Source organism: Cucumis sativus, chromosome 7, assembly GCF_000004075.3.
Source record: "Cucumis sativus cultivar 9930 chromosome 7, Cucumber_9930_V3, whole genome shotgun sequence".
NCBI classification, from domain to species: Eukaryota; Viridiplantae; Streptophyta; class Magnoliopsida; order Cucurbitales; family Cucurbitaceae; genus Cucumis; species Cucumis sativus.
The window spans coordinates 5,048,079-5,064,447 of record NC_026661.2 but is presented as its reverse complement, the minus strand read 5'-3'; the positions used below and the strand labels follow the sequence as shown (position 1 = coordinate 5,064,447).

At 32.8% G+C, this 16,369-nt stretch overlaps 3 protein-coding genes across 5 annotated transcripts; 2 read left to right on the top strand and 1 right to left on the bottom strand.

Moving 5' to 3' along the window:
- Positions 1-4,460: 4,460 nt before the first annotated feature.
- LOC101214139 (transcription factor bHLH113) lies at positions 4,461-6,500 on the bottom strand. Its single transcript, XM_004137044.3, has 5 exons — positions 5,692-6,500; positions 5,450-5,551; positions 5,296-5,358; positions 5,068-5,190; positions 4,461-4,978 (listed from the first exon to the last, which is right to left on the bottom strand). The coding sequence occupies exons 1-5, from the start codon at positions 6,025-6,027 to the stop codon at positions 4,838-4,840; spliced, it is 765 nt and encodes a 254-aa protein (XP_004137092.1). The 5' UTR covers positions 6,028-6,500; the 3' UTR covers positions 4,461-4,837.
- A 1,331-nt stretch (positions 6,501-7,831) lies between these two features.
- Positions 7,832-10,687, top strand: LOC101219463. 2 transcript variants are annotated; one of them, XM_004136906.3, is made up of 3 exons: positions 7,832-8,004; positions 9,862-10,009; positions 10,087-10,687. In XM_004136906.3, the coding sequence occupies exons 2-3, from the start codon at positions 9,878-9,880 to the stop codon at positions 10,405-10,407; spliced, it is 453 nt and encodes a 150-aa protein (XP_004136954.1). In that variant the 5' UTR covers positions 7,832-8,004; positions 9,862-9,877; the 3' UTR covers positions 10,408-10,687. The 2 variants fall into 2 exon arrangements, with proteins under 2 accessions (XP_004136954.1, XP_031745287.1); XM_031889427.1 differs by lacking the exon at positions 7,832-8,004 and adding an exon at positions 8,014-8,185.
- Positions 10,688-11,417: 730 nt separating this feature from the next.
- LOC101219067 lies at positions 11,418-14,500 on the top strand. 2 transcript variants are annotated; one of them, XM_004136904.3, is made up of 3 exons: positions 11,418-11,644; positions 12,965-13,125; positions 14,243-14,500. In XM_004136904.3, the coding sequence occupies exons 1-2, from the start codon at positions 11,487-11,489 to the stop codon at positions 13,113-13,115; spliced, it is 309 nt and encodes a 102-aa protein (XP_004136952.1). In that variant the 5' UTR covers positions 11,418-11,486; the 3' UTR covers positions 13,116-13,125; positions 14,243-14,500. The 2 variants fall into 2 exon arrangements, with proteins under 2 accessions (XP_004136952.1, XP_004136953.1); XM_004136905.3 differs by having other exon boundaries at positions 11,425-11,644; positions 12,965-13,083.
- Positions 14,501-16,369: the final 1,869 nt, after the last annotated feature.

The window sequence follows — 16,369 nt, the reverse complement described above, 5'->3', positions numbered from 1 at the left end:
TTAATTAGGTAAAGGTCTAAGCTTCATAATCTAATTATAGGTTGGTTCTTACTTTTTTGTGTATTCTCTTTCCGAAAAGGCAATATATGATATTATTTTATCATATTGCGTAGTTCCATTGACTGAAGTTTGAGAATATTTAATGCTTCATTATTATTGTAGATAGCAAATACAAAAGCTATGGTGCAAGTGTGTGTTTGTCTTAATTGTATAATATTATAATCATAATTTGAAAAAAAATTAATAGAAAGATGAAATCATTTAATTTGAGTCAAAAGGAAAAGATATTGGTCGTATCATATCATATGAGTCATGTGGGTGGTGGTACAAATAATGTATCACACACAACACAACTTTATCTAATTTATTGAGTTTGGTATATGAAAGGAATTTTGTGGTCTTTTTATGAGCGGAATTGATAGTTTTGGTTGGGTAAATTCCCTATTTGTGACCAAACTTTCTATGACCAAATTCCCTATTTTAATACTAACAAACAAACTTTGTTTAATTAATATACTGTATGTAATGATTTAGTTCCTATAGAAATTAAAAGTTATTGTTTGATAAAATTTGTTACACATGTGTATTGATGAGATGGTTGGATATACAAAATGAAGGATCAAAGTTGATACATAGATAATCCTTTTTTTTTTCTTATGAAAATTTAGGGGTTTAATTGATAACATTCTAATGTATGATTTTTTCAAACGAAAGGTAATGGATGGATGGTAACTAATACAACCCTTCTATATAAATAACATATTTGAGTGCATTTCCAAAGACTTAATGATTTTTTTTGTATTATATGATAATTATAGTCTCAAGAATAATAATGCATGGGAGATAGTTTGTGGATAGGTGGAAAATGGACGTGTCATTGAATGGTTTGATAGGTTGATGTGTGTGTGTCATTTTTTTGGGTTCAAGGTGTCTCACTTTTTCTTCATTTTTGACTCTGACCCCTTCATTTCTATTTCTATTTTTTGTTTATAATCTTTGATTTCACACCATTCTATTTGGGGTAAAATCTATTAGTTTCAATATTTTTGTGTTTTGAGTGCAAAACAAAATGTATTGATTTGTTTACTTTCTCATTGTGTGTACATACTCTTTTGTCTACCAGTTGCTCTGTGTAGTTGAGCTGGAATTGCCTTATTTGTCATTAGTTTTACACTGATTTTCCTTTTTTGTTTCGGGTAAATTTTGAAATTTTGAGAAGAAAATTTGTTATGATTAGAAAAAAAATATATTTCCATGAATAGCAAAATAAAATAAAATAAAATAAAATAAATATATAGAGAATTTAATAGATTTTGTTGAAATTTTTGGAACACGTTAGGTAAACTCTCATGTTCTTTTCTTAACGTTCGATCTTTTAATCTTGTTCGCAATTATTTTTGTAGATATTCAATAATCTTTATATAAAGGATGTTGTCTTGATTGTCATGTATGTTTTGGATGCTCTTGAAAATATCAATGGTTTAGATTTCAATGCAAAGGTGTTACCCGTTTTTTTCTTCTTGTAGTTGTGTTTTTAATTTGATAAGTTTACCAAAGTAAACAAAAATCGTCGTTATCCAAGTATTTGCTTATCTTTACGGTACAAACGATAATAGACATCTCTAATTTTGAACATCTACATATTCGAGCATTCAAAGATTACGGTTATCTATATTCTAAAATAATCCTAACTAAGCGTGGTTGAATTATGATATCATATGTCATTATAAAAAACAATGTAGCTAAAACAATTCAATTATTTCATACTACCCTTTGCAATTTTAATGAATGTAAAACTAAGGTCATCCCTACAATAATGATAATCATTTTTAATATTTTGCACACAATAAATTCCTAGTTCATAACACTCATTCAAACTATATGATTATTTAATTTATATCCATGGAGAAAAAAGCACAAAAATTTTCATCTTCAACTCTTTACTTTTTTTCATTGTCAAAGAAATAACTCAAAATGAGAGAGAGAGATGATGTAATTAACCTAAGAAAAAGTGATTTTAGTCCTAAATTAATTAACCCACCATGCATTAATTTACACCAACTATACTCAAATATTCTATTTTCTTTACATCCATTGACTAATTAAATTGTCCCCTCAATTCTAACCATTTATATTCTGTAATATTATTTAGCCTTTGTCCATCTCAACTTTTTTCTATTTTCAGCCTTTATTTTCAAACCAAAACTATCAAACTTAATTTGAGAAAAACCACAGAATAATTAACAAAGCAACCTCTTAGAAAGTTTTAAATCCACTTCTAGCTCATGCCAACATCACAATTTGATATGAACTTTTATCATCAATATAATCAATCCCTTGAATCGATCAAAGCTTGAATCTCCACGCTACCAAATCAAAACTAAAATGAAAATGAAATCTCTTTCAAAAGATCTTGTATCAATGGAATGGAAAGGGAAAAGAGAGAAAAAAAATTAAACCCTTCCCCACATTGAACCAAATTGATAGTGAAATTATATGTTCACATTGCCAACACACCAAGAGAATCAACTTTTTCATCCTTCCCATTGTCAAACCTCAAGAATTTGAAGTTTTTTCAAACCCTAATTTTCAAACCCTCAAATAACAATGAATACTGATATATAATAACAAAAGTTGTGTCCTCCGCCAACTTCGGCTCACCTACGCTCCAAAGTCAAAACACCAAACCTTACCCTTTTCTTTCACTTTTTTCTTATATAAACACTCGTTTCCTTTTCTTCATTTTACCAAACTTATTTACAAATCTCTTCTTCTTCTTCTTCTTTCTCTCTTAAGTCATTATAATTAATATAATGAACTCTAAACCTCTCCTTCTGGCTCTCAATCTCACTGCCACTTTCATCTTCTTCCTCCTCTTGCTTTCCTCCATTCAAGTCCACTCTTCAAGACCTCTTAAACATCATCATCATCATCCTTCTTCTTTGGGAGTTTCTCCGGTGACAAAACTTCACGTATACAAAGATTATTCCGGTCCGAGCCGTAGAGGCTCTGGCCATTGATGACTTGCCGAAAGAAGATGAAGATTATTGCATGTCTTCTTCTCTTTTAAGCAAACTCTTAATTTTGTAATATTTTGGTTTGTTTTGGGAGAGAAATGATAAATGTGTTGTGTACAGAGATAATATTTCATCTGTAGTTTTTTATTTTTTGTTCATTTGTTAGATTGTATACCTAGCTAGATTATTCAAGTGTAATTTGTAGTTAAAGGATATCAATATATTTCTATATTTAAGAATTGAAAAACGATGTGTTTGATCTATTATTTTGTAGGAGTGATGGATTATTAAAAATCATGTCACAAAGTTAATAATACAAATTTCAACATGTAATGTTGTCATTTTCTTTAGATACATAGTTCTTAAGAATATTTGTTGACATTGATAATTTCATTAAAAAAAATCTTGAAAATTTTGTCAACTTTTTCAACTACTCAACTTCCAAACTTTATTTTTATTCAAATATTAGGACAATCTATTGCATATTATTTATTTTATGGGTTTGAACTGTTTATTATATTCTCAGTCTTTGTCTAAAGTAAAATGTATGATCTAATTGAATTTACTATATTCAATTTTCTAGGTTTTCAATATAATTTTGTTAAACATAAATATTCAGTTTATATTTAATAAAGAAAAAAGAAAAAGAGAAACTATTTTCAGTTTTTGTTGTAATTACATTTTTTATACTCAAATTTAAGAAAAGAATTTTATTACATTCTTCAATATTTCAATTTTTTTTTAACAACTAGATCAAAAGCTATAAAAAATGTCTAAATTGAATCTTTCTCGTTGGTGCATCCAAACAACGGGTAATGTCCATCTACCTTAATGTTTAAGATCTCGTCTCCCAAATTAAGATACATCGTTATAACTTATACGGAGAGTGAGAGGAATGTGTATATCTTTTACTTTTAGAGGATGGATGATATGTATTTCTTTTCTATTCCTAATAAGTTAGAATAGGTCTAAAATTTGAAACATATTACTCAAACTTTGGATGGTTAATATCCTCTGCCCCAATTTCAAAAAATGTTTCAAATAATGAAAAATGACCCTCTAACGTTGTCCAAGCACTAACATTATGTTACGTATCCACATTGTCCCTCAAAGCACCATTTGTGAAGGTTTAGAGCATGAGCACGAGCATGTGTAAGTGATAAAGCAAGAGAAGTCTAATTCTCGAGAGAGAGTGAGGGAGTAGGAGAGGAAGAGCCCTAACATGTTAGAACAAACGCTACAGCAAGGGATGAAGGTGGAGCACAACACAAGCACAAACACGTGAAAGAAGAAAGAGGCCTAGGATGTGAGAGCAATATTGTTGAACCACCACGAGAAAAGATATAGATAATTAACACAATCTATCAACGATAGAGGACCATTCCTCGTTACTTTTACCAACCGTAAACAACGTTAGAAAAGTAAAAAGTAAAATGAAGGTCATAGGTACAAAAACACCCCTATTCTTCTCAAATAAACAAAGCCCAAAAGGCAGAAGTGTCACTTAACCAATCATCCAAATAACAAGTTTTAACAACTGAAGCCCCTAAAAGCAGGAAAAAGCACAAACAAAAAACAAAAGAAAGCTAACAGCTTTTCACATCTATTTCTTTCCCATCAAACAAACAAAAAAAAGGAAGTGTTTGATTTACATCTTCTTCACACATCTTCTGCTATAGTTACTGATTCATTTTAGTCAAAAGTTGTAAGTCAAAAAAGAGACAGTACCCCAAAACAACAAAAAACCCAAACCCTCTTCTTCAGTTCTTTGTACACATCAAACTTCAAAATCCAACCATCCATTTCCTCTCTTCTTCTTCTCAAAACTTCTTTCCCATAGCCATGGCTGGAGACCAAAAATCTGCTACTGTACAATTAGCCAAATGCAAACTACAATCCACTGGAATCAAACACAATCCTCTACTTTTCAGATCTCCCTCTGTTTCCTCATTTCCTCTTCCCTTTTAAAGAAAACAAAAGGGTTCTTTTTTAATAATTAATAATAATAATAATAATAAAGGTTCGTCTCTTTTAGTCAGAAAGTTCTTACAGTGGCTGACTGAGAAGAAAGCAGCTGACTTTTTTGCAAGTAAGGGCTGCACAAGACTTGAACCTGTTCATGTAGAAATTTGATGTAACCCATTGCTTCATGAAGTACTGATGCTGTATCTGTCTGTTCTTTTTTTTTTTTTAAATTCATTAACATCCAACAAAATTCATATCAAATTCTCAAAATAATTGGAAGAATCAAAATTAGATGTTCTGTTATTTTTACGACCTTTCCAAAGGGTGAAACCAATTGCTGTAATGCTGTGATTCTTTCCCCTAATTTCTCCTTCCTCTAAAGAAACAAACAAAACAAAACCCATTTCAGAAACAGAGTAAAGAAGAAGAAGAAGATGATGATGATGAAAGTTGTGGCAAAAATAAACCTTTGCATGTCCAGCAGAACAAGGAGCTTCAGGTTTGGTCTTTTTCGAAGCTTCTTTAATGGCTGCCATTTCTGGGTTTGATCCATTTCTCCTTTTCAATTTCTACAAACACCAACAGTTCAACTCACAATATATATGTAAAAAAGAAAGAAAGAAAGAAAGAAAGAAAGAAAGAAAGAAAGAAAGAAAGAAACAAGAAATACAGAGGAAATGAGTTAAAAAGATTCAATTTTTGTATTTACGAATTCAAATTTGAGGCCATTCCCAGAAGAATTTGAAGAGGAATCACTGCATGCGTGGGCTGATCTTTGACGAGACTTAAAACCCAGCTGTGGATGTTCTTGGTCTTCTTCTTTGGTACCGAAACAGAGCATCTTGGGTGGGTTATCAATGGCGAAAGAAGAGGAAGAAGAAGAAGAAACAGAGTAATCAAAGATTTGATGATGATTTTGATCAACATCAACATCAACATCATTATCATCATCATCATCATGGTGTGGGGAAAACAGAAGCTGAGAGAAAGTAGTAGCTGTTGTTGGTCGGAGGTGGTCCCCAGTAAAGGATTGATTTTCCGCCATTAATGAGAAGGTTTTTGCTTGAAAAGAAAACAGAGTGAAGAAGATCAGTGGGAGAAAAAAACGGAAGCTTTTTGTTTCTTTTTTAGTGCCTCTCTCTCTCTCTTTCTCTTTGTTTTATGTGCGAGTGAGAAGCAGGGGATTACTGTGGTTTTCGGTTACAATGGAATGAGTGGTGGAGGAAGAGGAAATCAATTTCTTTTTCCTTTTTTCTTTTTTCGTTGGAGAGTTCCGAGGCTTTGGTTTTGGATTTTTCTGGGTTTTCGGAGCTTTCTTTGGTCAAATGTTTCGGACCCGAGAAGCCCGTGGGTTTCGATGTCCAAAGCAGAAGCAGAAGCAGAAGCAGATACCATAGCCATTGCCATTGCCATTGCCATTGCGCCATTGTCACCGTACTCTGCTTCGGAAATGCGAGTGCCTCCTCCTTACTTCACTTTATTATTATCCAAAACCATACCTTCTCTTTTTATATATCTTTTAAGAAAGTGAAAGATGTGAGCATTCAAAGATGCAAAGAAAATAACACAGTAAACCATAATAAAAAATAGAGTTTGGTTGAAAACTTTTAGAACTACATCAGTTTTGTATTATAAATTGGGTCAAAAAATGTAATCTAAATATAGTTTTAGATTATGTTACATTACATAACACCCCCTAACCATTTGTTAATGTTGTGACGTTTAACTTGATGTTATTATAACTTTACTCTCTAGATTTGTAAGGTTCATTTTAACATCTTACAATTGTTGTGCTAAAAAAACATTTAATTTGTACGGTCACAAAGGAGCCTATATCCAAACCTAAGAGTGCTCAATTCGATTCACTATTGTTTTGTTATGATTACAATTGAAAAACTACACTTTTGACATCTTCGTTTTTGTTACTATTACCGTTATTGCTTCATCCTATAAGGTAGGGGTAACGATAATAAAAATAATCGATAAATTCATAGGATTTGGTGGAGTAATATAAGCATTTGGTGGTTTAAATTCATAGGATGCCGTATTTCCCAACACCTCGATGGTGAAATACTCTTTTATTAACGCCCTCCCATGTCTCGGCCACTGCCACTGCCACCACCACCCCCTTCTATTTTCTTTTTTCAATGCAACAAGATTTATGTTCTAATAGGGGACATATTACATCTTTAAATTTATATTTGTTACATCTACTTTTCTCATTCTTTTAAGTTATTTCTAGTATTAAAAAATTATTTTTATATTATCCACCTCCATGTAATTATTAAAAATGATAAGAATCAAGATAACGTCGGAGATTTGTTTCTCTATTCTGTACTCAAAAATAGTAAATATTATAAAATGTTTACAACGTGATAGTTAGGAGCATGTAGCTATGAAGTCTATAAAGAATTGTAAACTCCTGAGACTCACATTATAAGGAGTTGGTAAGATATAAAATCGATGTCTTTAGTGTGATACCCACAAACTCCTTAGTCTAAACTAGGAGTACTTCTCTACTCCTACTTACAAATTTCTTGGACCAAACTTATCTTTACAGATTAATATTTCAAAACAAATACAATCACTTTCGATGAAGGATATCTATGTTTCCAAAATGAAACCTATTTTTCATCCTCGAGATTTAAAAAAAATGATAATTGTAATTATACCTTAGGTTTTGGAAATGTTAAAATTTGATCGTCAAACTCAGTCTAATACTAGAAATTGAAGCGTAACTCGAAACTTGGTTGGTGTTTGGAAATTTGACAAGTGATTGTGAATTAGTATTGAATAACTTGAGGGATAAGGTTAGTGTCAATGTCAAAAAGAAAAGCAAAAAAGCAAAAAACGCTATAAAACAAAGAAGATTTCGATCATCTTAGGAATTGCTTTTGTAGTTTGCTCTTCACTCGATAACCTTCAAACTCCTAAACACTCACTCTTCGTTGTATCAATGCAACGAAGATCTTCCTTGGCTTCTTCGATCGATTCCTCCATTTTACCAACCACGCTCTTTTAGGTTTTCCACTCTGTTCCCTTTTCCTATTCGATTTCGAGAATTGATCAGAATTTGTTCATAATTTCTTTTCAATCCACTCCAGAACTATCTATGCTTTTACGCTGCTTTGAATTTTATCGTTCGATGTGATCCATGCGTTCTTCGTTGAATTGAATGAGATGGGGCTAGAACTTTTGCATTGGTGGGTTGGGAAATTAGTGCCAACAAGTAAAGAATGCAATGCTCCTTTTTATATGGATTTGTGTTTCTAGGTTTTCTCTTTTGTTATTTTTGATTTAAGCTTCTAACATTTTCGGATCATTGGTATATCATTGAGAAGTTTCGATTTCTTTGAAAGATTTATTAATGCGCAATAATTTGGTGCATGCTACGATGAACCGAAGTTTTTTTTTTTTTTTTTCTCTTTAGTAATTGCTTTCTTTATTTATTTTTGGTAGTTAAAAAAGGTGTCGTTGTAATGTCCATGAGTTTGTTTAATTTAATGTATTCTTACTTTCTTGTGCTTTGGGAATCTTTTTATCAATTCGATAATTGTTTTGGGTTTTTTTATAATTAATTTATTGGGGTTGCTATCATGAAGAAAATGGGTTTTGAAAGTTCACTTGTTCCGTTTTATGTTTAGCCAATTGAGTGAAAAAAGGAATAAGGAGATTTTCAGTGTAGTGTTGGGGTTTTGAAAATGTTTTGGATTGAATTTCATTCTTTGCTTACTGCTGGTAGAAAATGAAAAACCCTTTTCCTTTGAGATTTTAGTTTTATCCCATGATATCGATTGCTTTTTATTATTGTACACGGATTTTGTTAATGTAATGTTGAATCCGCGTTGTATAAATGTTGAATTCTTAATGTGTCCAATTGTTTGATTCTTTATGATTAATGCCGTGAATAAGTTATTGTTGGCATTCTTCTTGGAGTATTACCCAGAAGACAGCTTCAAACTTGAAGACTCTTAATTCTGTTGTAGCAAAAATTGTAAAAAGTCTTGGTCTTAGTTCACACCATCCCTGGATTAGGATTCTTCTGTTTTTTCGCCCCAAACTCATTGCATTTACACTTTTTCAAGCATCATTTTCATCCTATATCTTTCGCTATAATGATTGGTGATGCTTCTAATATGTCGTATCGGACGGTGTGAGAGGAGGGGAAATGAACGATAATCCAATGAAATTCTCAGAAATCGGTTATTCATGTAGTTGCTTGTGTTAGCATCTTGGTGGCAAGGGCTACTTTCTACCAGGGTCCTATTTTAAAGATCCTAAGGTTAAATAATTCTATAATTTTAAACTCTTGTTGTCTTTTAGAATTGGTCTTGCGGTAGGCAAAGCCTTGCTCGGGATTAGCAAAATATCAGTTTTGAGGAAGATAAGAAAAGGCAAAAGTTTGTAGTTTTTTGTTGGTGTAACAGTAATGATTATTTCAGGTTTAGCTTAACTTAGCATTTCATGTCCTTGTATGGTTTTATAGCTTAACTATCTTTTTCTTTGTAATTGTCTCTCATTTATTTTAAACTTTGACAATATTTCAAGGTCAAGTTATCTATCTTTCTTGACCTCCTGATTCTGGTTAGGAATTAGGATAGTGTTTGAAAATTGACTGATACCGTGTAGTGCAACTTTGTTGAATAGCCGAGATTGTCGACGTTATCAAAAGAGTGCAATCAAGCTCTAAGTGGTGACTCCTTGATTGATGTCTAACACTAGACAATACTAGTAGCTGGAAAATACATCGGTTTTGGAGAATTGTCTGTTATCACTGTCAACCATTTCATTACTTGTATGATACAGGGCTGTAGAAATTCTTATAGGAACTTTTAACCTTCTTCTCGTTCGTATGGTTTGATTGGTTGATTGATTTCAGGATCCATAGTTAAACAATGTCTTCATCGGAAATTTACGAGGAATCATATCTAGAATGTTACTGTGGCGTGGCGGCAAAACTAAGAATGTCTCATACAGAAAAAGGTCCATTCAGGTTATTCTACAACTGTCCAAAGGAGATATCTCAAGTAAGCACATACAAATTCATATGCTCTCTGCTTAGTTTACCTTCACTTCTTTATATTTATATTCTGAACACTGCCAGCAATGTGGTTTCTTTCATTGGGCTGATGAACGCGAACCATCCAATGACAGACACGCCAATGAACTAGACTTGATCAGAAATGTGTGTATTCGTCTAACAGAAAGGTTGGATGAAATCGTAGAGGAACATGAGGATGAGAAAGAAGAGTGGGAAAGGGAAAAGGCTGAGCTAACATTGAAACTGTCAACTCTGCAAACTCAGCTTGATGATATTCATAATAGAGTAAGGATTACCAATGAATCGTTTTCAATGCCTCCTTTTGAGTCACTTTCCATTAGAGACGACGACGACGACAACACGTTAGTTATATATACTTTGTAAATAGTTCGATGTAAATTATATGGAGTGAAGTGTGAGATCATCTAAAACAATTAGCTACCTATTTTCGGTACGGGTTGAGTTTGACTTTTTTGTTTTTCTACGACCCCTCAAAATGTTGTTGTTTGTAAGCTAAGAGTCTAAGACAGCAGGAGATGATAGGTTATCGGCAGTCTCTACTCGATAACTATTTTGTAAATTTTGTTTTATTTTCTGAGAGTGAATAATGAGAACATGAAGCTTCTAAATGAAATTGGCACCTTGATTGGTTTTTTTTTCACCTACCCTAGATTTGCATATGCTTTCTAAACTCGAATGAAAGACCAGACAATTTTACACCCTACATTACATGAGATGAAATATTGATAATTTTTTAAAAACAATTGTGGTGCAGGAGATTGAACTTCTAACCTCAACATTATTGATTGCAAACATATTTGATGTTATTGGCATTTCTCATCTTTTCTATAGAATGTATATAAAAGATGGGCAAATATCTATTTGTGTTATACTTTTGAACGCTAGGAATTAACTCAAACTTTGAACTTTCATAGATAATATCAGTTTGAACTCTAAATTTTCGTAAGTGTATCAATTTACGTATTTCTTTAGATTTAGTTTGAAAAGTATCATGCAAAACATTTAGTTTTTCAATTAAACTTATAAATTGTTACAAATGAAAATTTATTTAGAAACTTCATTAAGATTATATTTGAAAATTGTCAATGCATAATTTCTTAACTTCATGTTCACAGTGATTATTAGTTTAGAGTTTAGAGTTGGGAGAAAAAAATTGAACAAAGTTGGATATTAGAGTCTCTCTTCTAATTTGAAAAAGGTAAAGGTAAATTCTAATTGTAATAATAATAAATAAAAAAAGAGTGAAAACCATATTTCTTAAAATAAATAAATAAGGAATAATTGCAAAGAATCTACTAAATAATCCTACGGACGAAAACTGAGGACACAGGGTAACTATCGTACATCGCACAGCTCCGAATAGCGGGGAAGCTAAAACCCTCGCAAAGCCCCAACACCGCCAGCATACTCACAACATTCAGAGCGTTGAATCGGAGAAGACGATGGCTTGGCGATCTGGATCGCTTTCTCGGACGCTAATTTCCAATGTCCGCTCTTCATCTTCCCGGTTATCTTCATCGGCTCCTCAACTCCGCCCCCCGCAGCCGCCGCTCCCCGCTCCCCGCCGCCTGCCCGGCCGCCATTTCTCTGCTGCTTCCAGGTTTCCTCCGTTAAAATCCCCCTAACATTCCTCTGCTAGCCACGAATACTTTCACTTACCTTTTTTTGTGGCTAATTGATACTTAACTGGGTGTGAATTTGGCTTTACTAAGTTTTTGCAGTTTTGGAATCTCGAAAAAGTTTTGTTGTTCTATAGTTTAATTGTCTGATTAGAAGTTGGAGAGAATTCTCACAGCTAAGATATTTTAGGTATATAGATGGTTCTTGATTTAGATATGTTGGCTTGCTTTCTTGTAGTTACTTGTGGAAAGTAGATGAAAAGGAAATGACCTCTTCTATTCTATTTTCCTGCACTATGACTACGGAATATGTTATTAACTGAAACTAGTTGGCGTACTGTTAGAACAACTTACCTTCGACATATTTTCACAGTTGTCTCATATTGCCCACTTTGGACAAAACCAATATAGCTTTGCTTTTGGTTAATACCAAAATGTCTCATAGAGATAATTGTATTCATTTATATACTAGGATCATCCCTTGTCTAAAAAATTTGGAACTTCGGTTGTGTTTCGAACGCATAATTTTTAAGTAAGAGGAAATTGATGTCAAAATAATTAATGTGGAAAGTTATTTAGGTAGAATTTTATTAGTTGTTACTTGAACTTTTAGGGGGTGTTTGGAGAAAAAGTGAGTCATTATAGTCATAGGTTATTATAGTTTGTGTTGAAGGAGTAAATTATTTGTCTTATTTTAGTCTTGGTTAGATGTGTTTGGCGTGTAAACTATTTTAGTTTGGTAAGTAAACAGTAAACATAGTAGTAAATAGTAGAATAGTAATAACAGTAGCAAATGGTGGGCTTTGAAATAGTGTTTATTGTAGTAATTGGAGACTTTTAAATAGTATTTACTGTAGCAAGTGGTTATTGTAGTCTTTGATAGTTCTTGTCCAAACGAACTCTTATGGTTTTCGTCCTTAACTCATAGAGATAAACTCATGCTTGATAGATTTCTAAACTTTAAAAAATGTCTTAAAAGTTTGAATTTTGTTGCTTAATAGATCTTTGATCTTCCAATTTTATATTTAATAGACCTTTTGACTTACGAAACTTTTTTCTAAAATTTCAATTACTCATTGGCACAAAATTGAAAGTTGAGATCTTTATTAGACACGCCATTATGTTATTCTTGGCTGTATTCCATGTTGGCATCTTTCTCACATATGATATGCATATTTTCAATTTATTCCTATGAAGAAAATGCAGTTTCCCTTTTCTCTAGGTAAAATTAATAATAGAAAATTTTCAGGTTATCCATTTGATATTATTTGTAAATCTGTTTTATTGTTTTCATACTCTAGGAGCTTGGGAGAATTGGGATGCGTACAATCATTTTTGCCAATCTACAGCATGACAGCAGCTTCTTGTCTGACATCCCACCTCACTGTTAATGTTAGGGCTTTTTGCGAGCTGTCTCATGGTACCTTCTGCCGTACTTGTCAAGATCGCTAGTGGTTACTTTGTGAGTCTTGCTTGTTCTAGGACACACTATATGCACAATACAGTAGATTTTCTCTCTCTTATTGTTGTTACTTGTCCGCAGCCTAGATCCTAGGGATGCATTTCAAAATTTAAGTTTGCTAAGCAATGGTTTCTGTTTATGGAATAAAAGGTCAAACTAATCAAGAACACTAAATCGAGATGATTAGGTTCTCCCACACATAGCATTTGAGTTTGTTTGGTTGATAAGATCTTAAGAAGAATTTGGGATTGAATTGATGAGCCGAGCGAGACTGTGGAAGATGGATGGTGCTCAAGGACATTCACTTGTAGGGTTTTTATTTTATTTTATTTTATTCATTTGCCCTCTTGTGCTTTTGATTTTGAATAAGACATTGGATTCTAGTATTTTCTAAGGAGACTGGGAACCAGGAAATCAAGCAGGTTGATCCTTGATGGCGATTGGCAGAAAAGTTGCAATGCTAGTGTTCAAATTTAAATAGTATTTTGTGCCATCATAATTTCAAGAATATAAACACAATGCACGATGATTCAAGCAATGAAAATGGAGTGAAAACTTTCGGACCACTTAGAGTGTGTCCTTTTTTTTTTTTTTTGCCTGGAGACGGGGTCTCAAAGTTGTTTCTGAATGGACTAAATTTTGAAGTACGAGTTGTATGTGCATTTTCCATAATTTTAAACTCCTTGAGTTTATCTTGCCACACGTTATCTATTTGCTAGGACTTTCTCAACTTAATATTTGAGACACGTAAAAATGTTATATAATCATAATGGTTGCAAGAAAAATTGGAAACCTAAGATCATTTAAATAAATTGCGGACTACCTTAACTCAACTAGAGTCTAGAAGGTCTTGTATTTTTATATTATTGCCTCTTTCTCTTTTAAGACAAAATATTGAGCATATCATGCTTATTAAGTACTTTTAAGTTATAACAAAGCATCATGTGTGAAAATTTTCTCCAATCACGACATCACGTTAGGTGTTAGGTGTTAGGTGTCTGTTTCATGTGTTCAATCAATATCGTTGGCTTGTATTTTAGCAGAGAACACTAACAAGATTAAGAGATGATTTAGCTAACTTTTTTATTTCTTCTCACGGCTGTGGTGTCTCTTTCAGGTACTTAAATTTCAATGGGATTAAACAAGGTCATGTGCGGCAACATGCGAGTGCAGGGGACTCATGAAGAGTTGATACATTCGGAACTTATGCTTTGGAAATAGGATAGAAGTTTTCTTTATTATATTATTGATCAGAACAGGGATTAAAACAAGTGCTACATACTTGTATCACCGGGCTGTTGTTTCTCGTTCATTGTCACTCACTATGTCATTGATTTACTATTAAAAAAAATTGTTTGCTGAAGTCTCAATCAAATAGCCATCCGAGCATTGGGTCGATACTAAATTTAGAATTTGCAAAGGTTGAGCTAACACTTGCTAATTTGCAGAGGTTTGGACAGGTTGCAAGGAAACTTTGGTCTCAGTAGCTTTCCTAACTATTGGAACGGCCGGTACCTTTTTCCATTTGGACACGTTACTATGTGAGTATTGCTGAAATTTAAAACTTTTCTTTTTCTTTTTGGATGGGAAACAAAACATCTATTAAAAAAGGCCCTACAATAGGGCAGATAAAAATATATCCCCTACCAAGCCAATGAGATTTACGATAGATACTCCTAATTGGCATAGATTTGCATCAAATCACCATTACCAAATCCTTTGAAAGGCACATCAAGCAAATGAGAAAAATAGATGGATCCCTAGAAAATTTCACGACTTGACTCAACCCCTTGAGATTCTTGCTCTAATGCCTGTTGAAACAAAACCCCATCACACTAAATGAAGAACACATCAACCAACATCCCAAATTTGGAGCAACTTATTCTAGCATAAGGCGGCAAATGGGCAGTGAATAAGAGATGGGACTAATCCTCCTCATCCTTCACCAACTATGGGAATATCATGTAGTGAGTTACGCAGCCTCTATCGAACTCTATTAGTGCTCAGTCTTTATATGTTTACAAAGATCCACAAAAAATTTCACCTTTCTCAGGAACTTTAACCTTCCAAATGAGACAGCTACCAAACTCCAAGTTTACAAATTCCACAAGCCCCCATTATGAAGCCAGTGTTAAAAAAAATATACAAAGCTAGACCAGATCTTCGGAAGAGTTGCTGTGATTTGTCAAGTCTAAACCGGATGCGTGGTGATTATCCATTGACAACTAGTTAGATAAAAGTGGATTGGGTAGTTTATTGTAGAATTTGGAAACTGATTAAACAGTTGGTATCTAAAGGTGAATGAGGTTGTTGGACAGAAATTTCTTTCTCTGAAAGGAAGCACAATTAAGTGGGTGTAAATATTAGATCGTACATGAGTTGTTGACAGAGAGAGAGAATCCTTTTATGGATTTCTTTACTATTAACAGGGAAGTGGTAACTTTGTCGTTTTGAGAGGTCATTCTGTCAAGACTCAAGAGCCAAAGGGCTAACTGAATAAGTGGTTTCTTAATGCTTCTCCAACTATACTTAAACAGAGTACACCATTATATGTCTTGAAAACAGAAAAAAATAGCTAAAACAATGGTGGATGATGCCTGTTCGCTAGACAACTTAGGTCATGTTTTATATTTTCTCATTCACCAAGTCTTTTTTTTTTTCTTTGAAGTATTCATTCACTAAGTTTAGGGAATATGCACTTGTTTCATGTATTTTCAAAATTTGTTTTCGGATTTCTATGATTCAAATCTGCAAATTTTGGAAATAACATTTTTATTGTATTGTGATAGTACATATAAAAAATTTCCTTTTTTTTTTCTTTTTCAAAATTGTGTTTTTAGATTATCTACCTCATGTCATTCTTCTTATTATTTATTTTAAGTTTATGTAGGATTAAGATCTATTACTGAGTAGACATATTTAGCAAGAAAAGACAACTTTATTGGCTTCAGTGATCAAGAATTCTTAATTAAGGAAAAAAAGGACAAGGATGAAAGATGACAAAGTTATATTTGAATTTGGACATGTATGGCTACTGATTATTCACTGTGTTGATGATTGTAAAAATGAAATGAGTGGGTTAGATGCCAAATCCAATCAAATCATTGACAAGACAATCATTTGGATGTGTTATATATGGTATTGGTAAGTGTTGAAGGAGATATTAATGTAATGTAGTATAGTATAGTAGCTTCTTGGCTTCTAGTGTTTTCTTTTGGTGATGCCTATTTTTCACCAATAATGT

Coding starts and splice junctions, on each gene's coding strand:
- LOC101219067 (XM_004136904.3), top strand. CDS start 11,487: ATGGCTTGGCGATCTGGATCGCTTTCTCGGACGCTAATTTCCAATGTC. Junction 11,645..12,964: donor CATTTCTCTGCTGCTTCCAG/GTTTCCTCCGTT, acceptor TTCATACTCTAG/GAGCTTGGGAGAATTGGGAT.
- LOC101219463 (XM_004136906.3), top strand. CDS start 9,878: ATGTCTTCATCGGAAATTTACGAGGAATCATATCTAGAATGTTACTGT. Junction 10,010..10,086: donor GTCCAAAGGAGATATCTCAA/GTAAGCACATAC, acceptor GAACACTGCCAG/CAATGTGGTTTCTTTCATTG.
- LOC101214139 (XM_004137044.3), bottom strand. CDS start 6,027: ATGGCGGAAAATCAATCCTTTACTGGGGACCACCTCCGACCAACAACA. Junction 5,552..5,691: donor ATGGCCTCAAATTTGAATTC/GTAAATACAAAA, acceptor TGGTGTTTGTAG/AAATTGAAAAGGAGAAATGG. Junction 4,979..5,067: donor TTTCTTCTCAGTCAGCCACT/GTAAGAACTTTC, acceptor TTTCTTTAAAAG/GGAAGAGGAAATGAGGAAAC.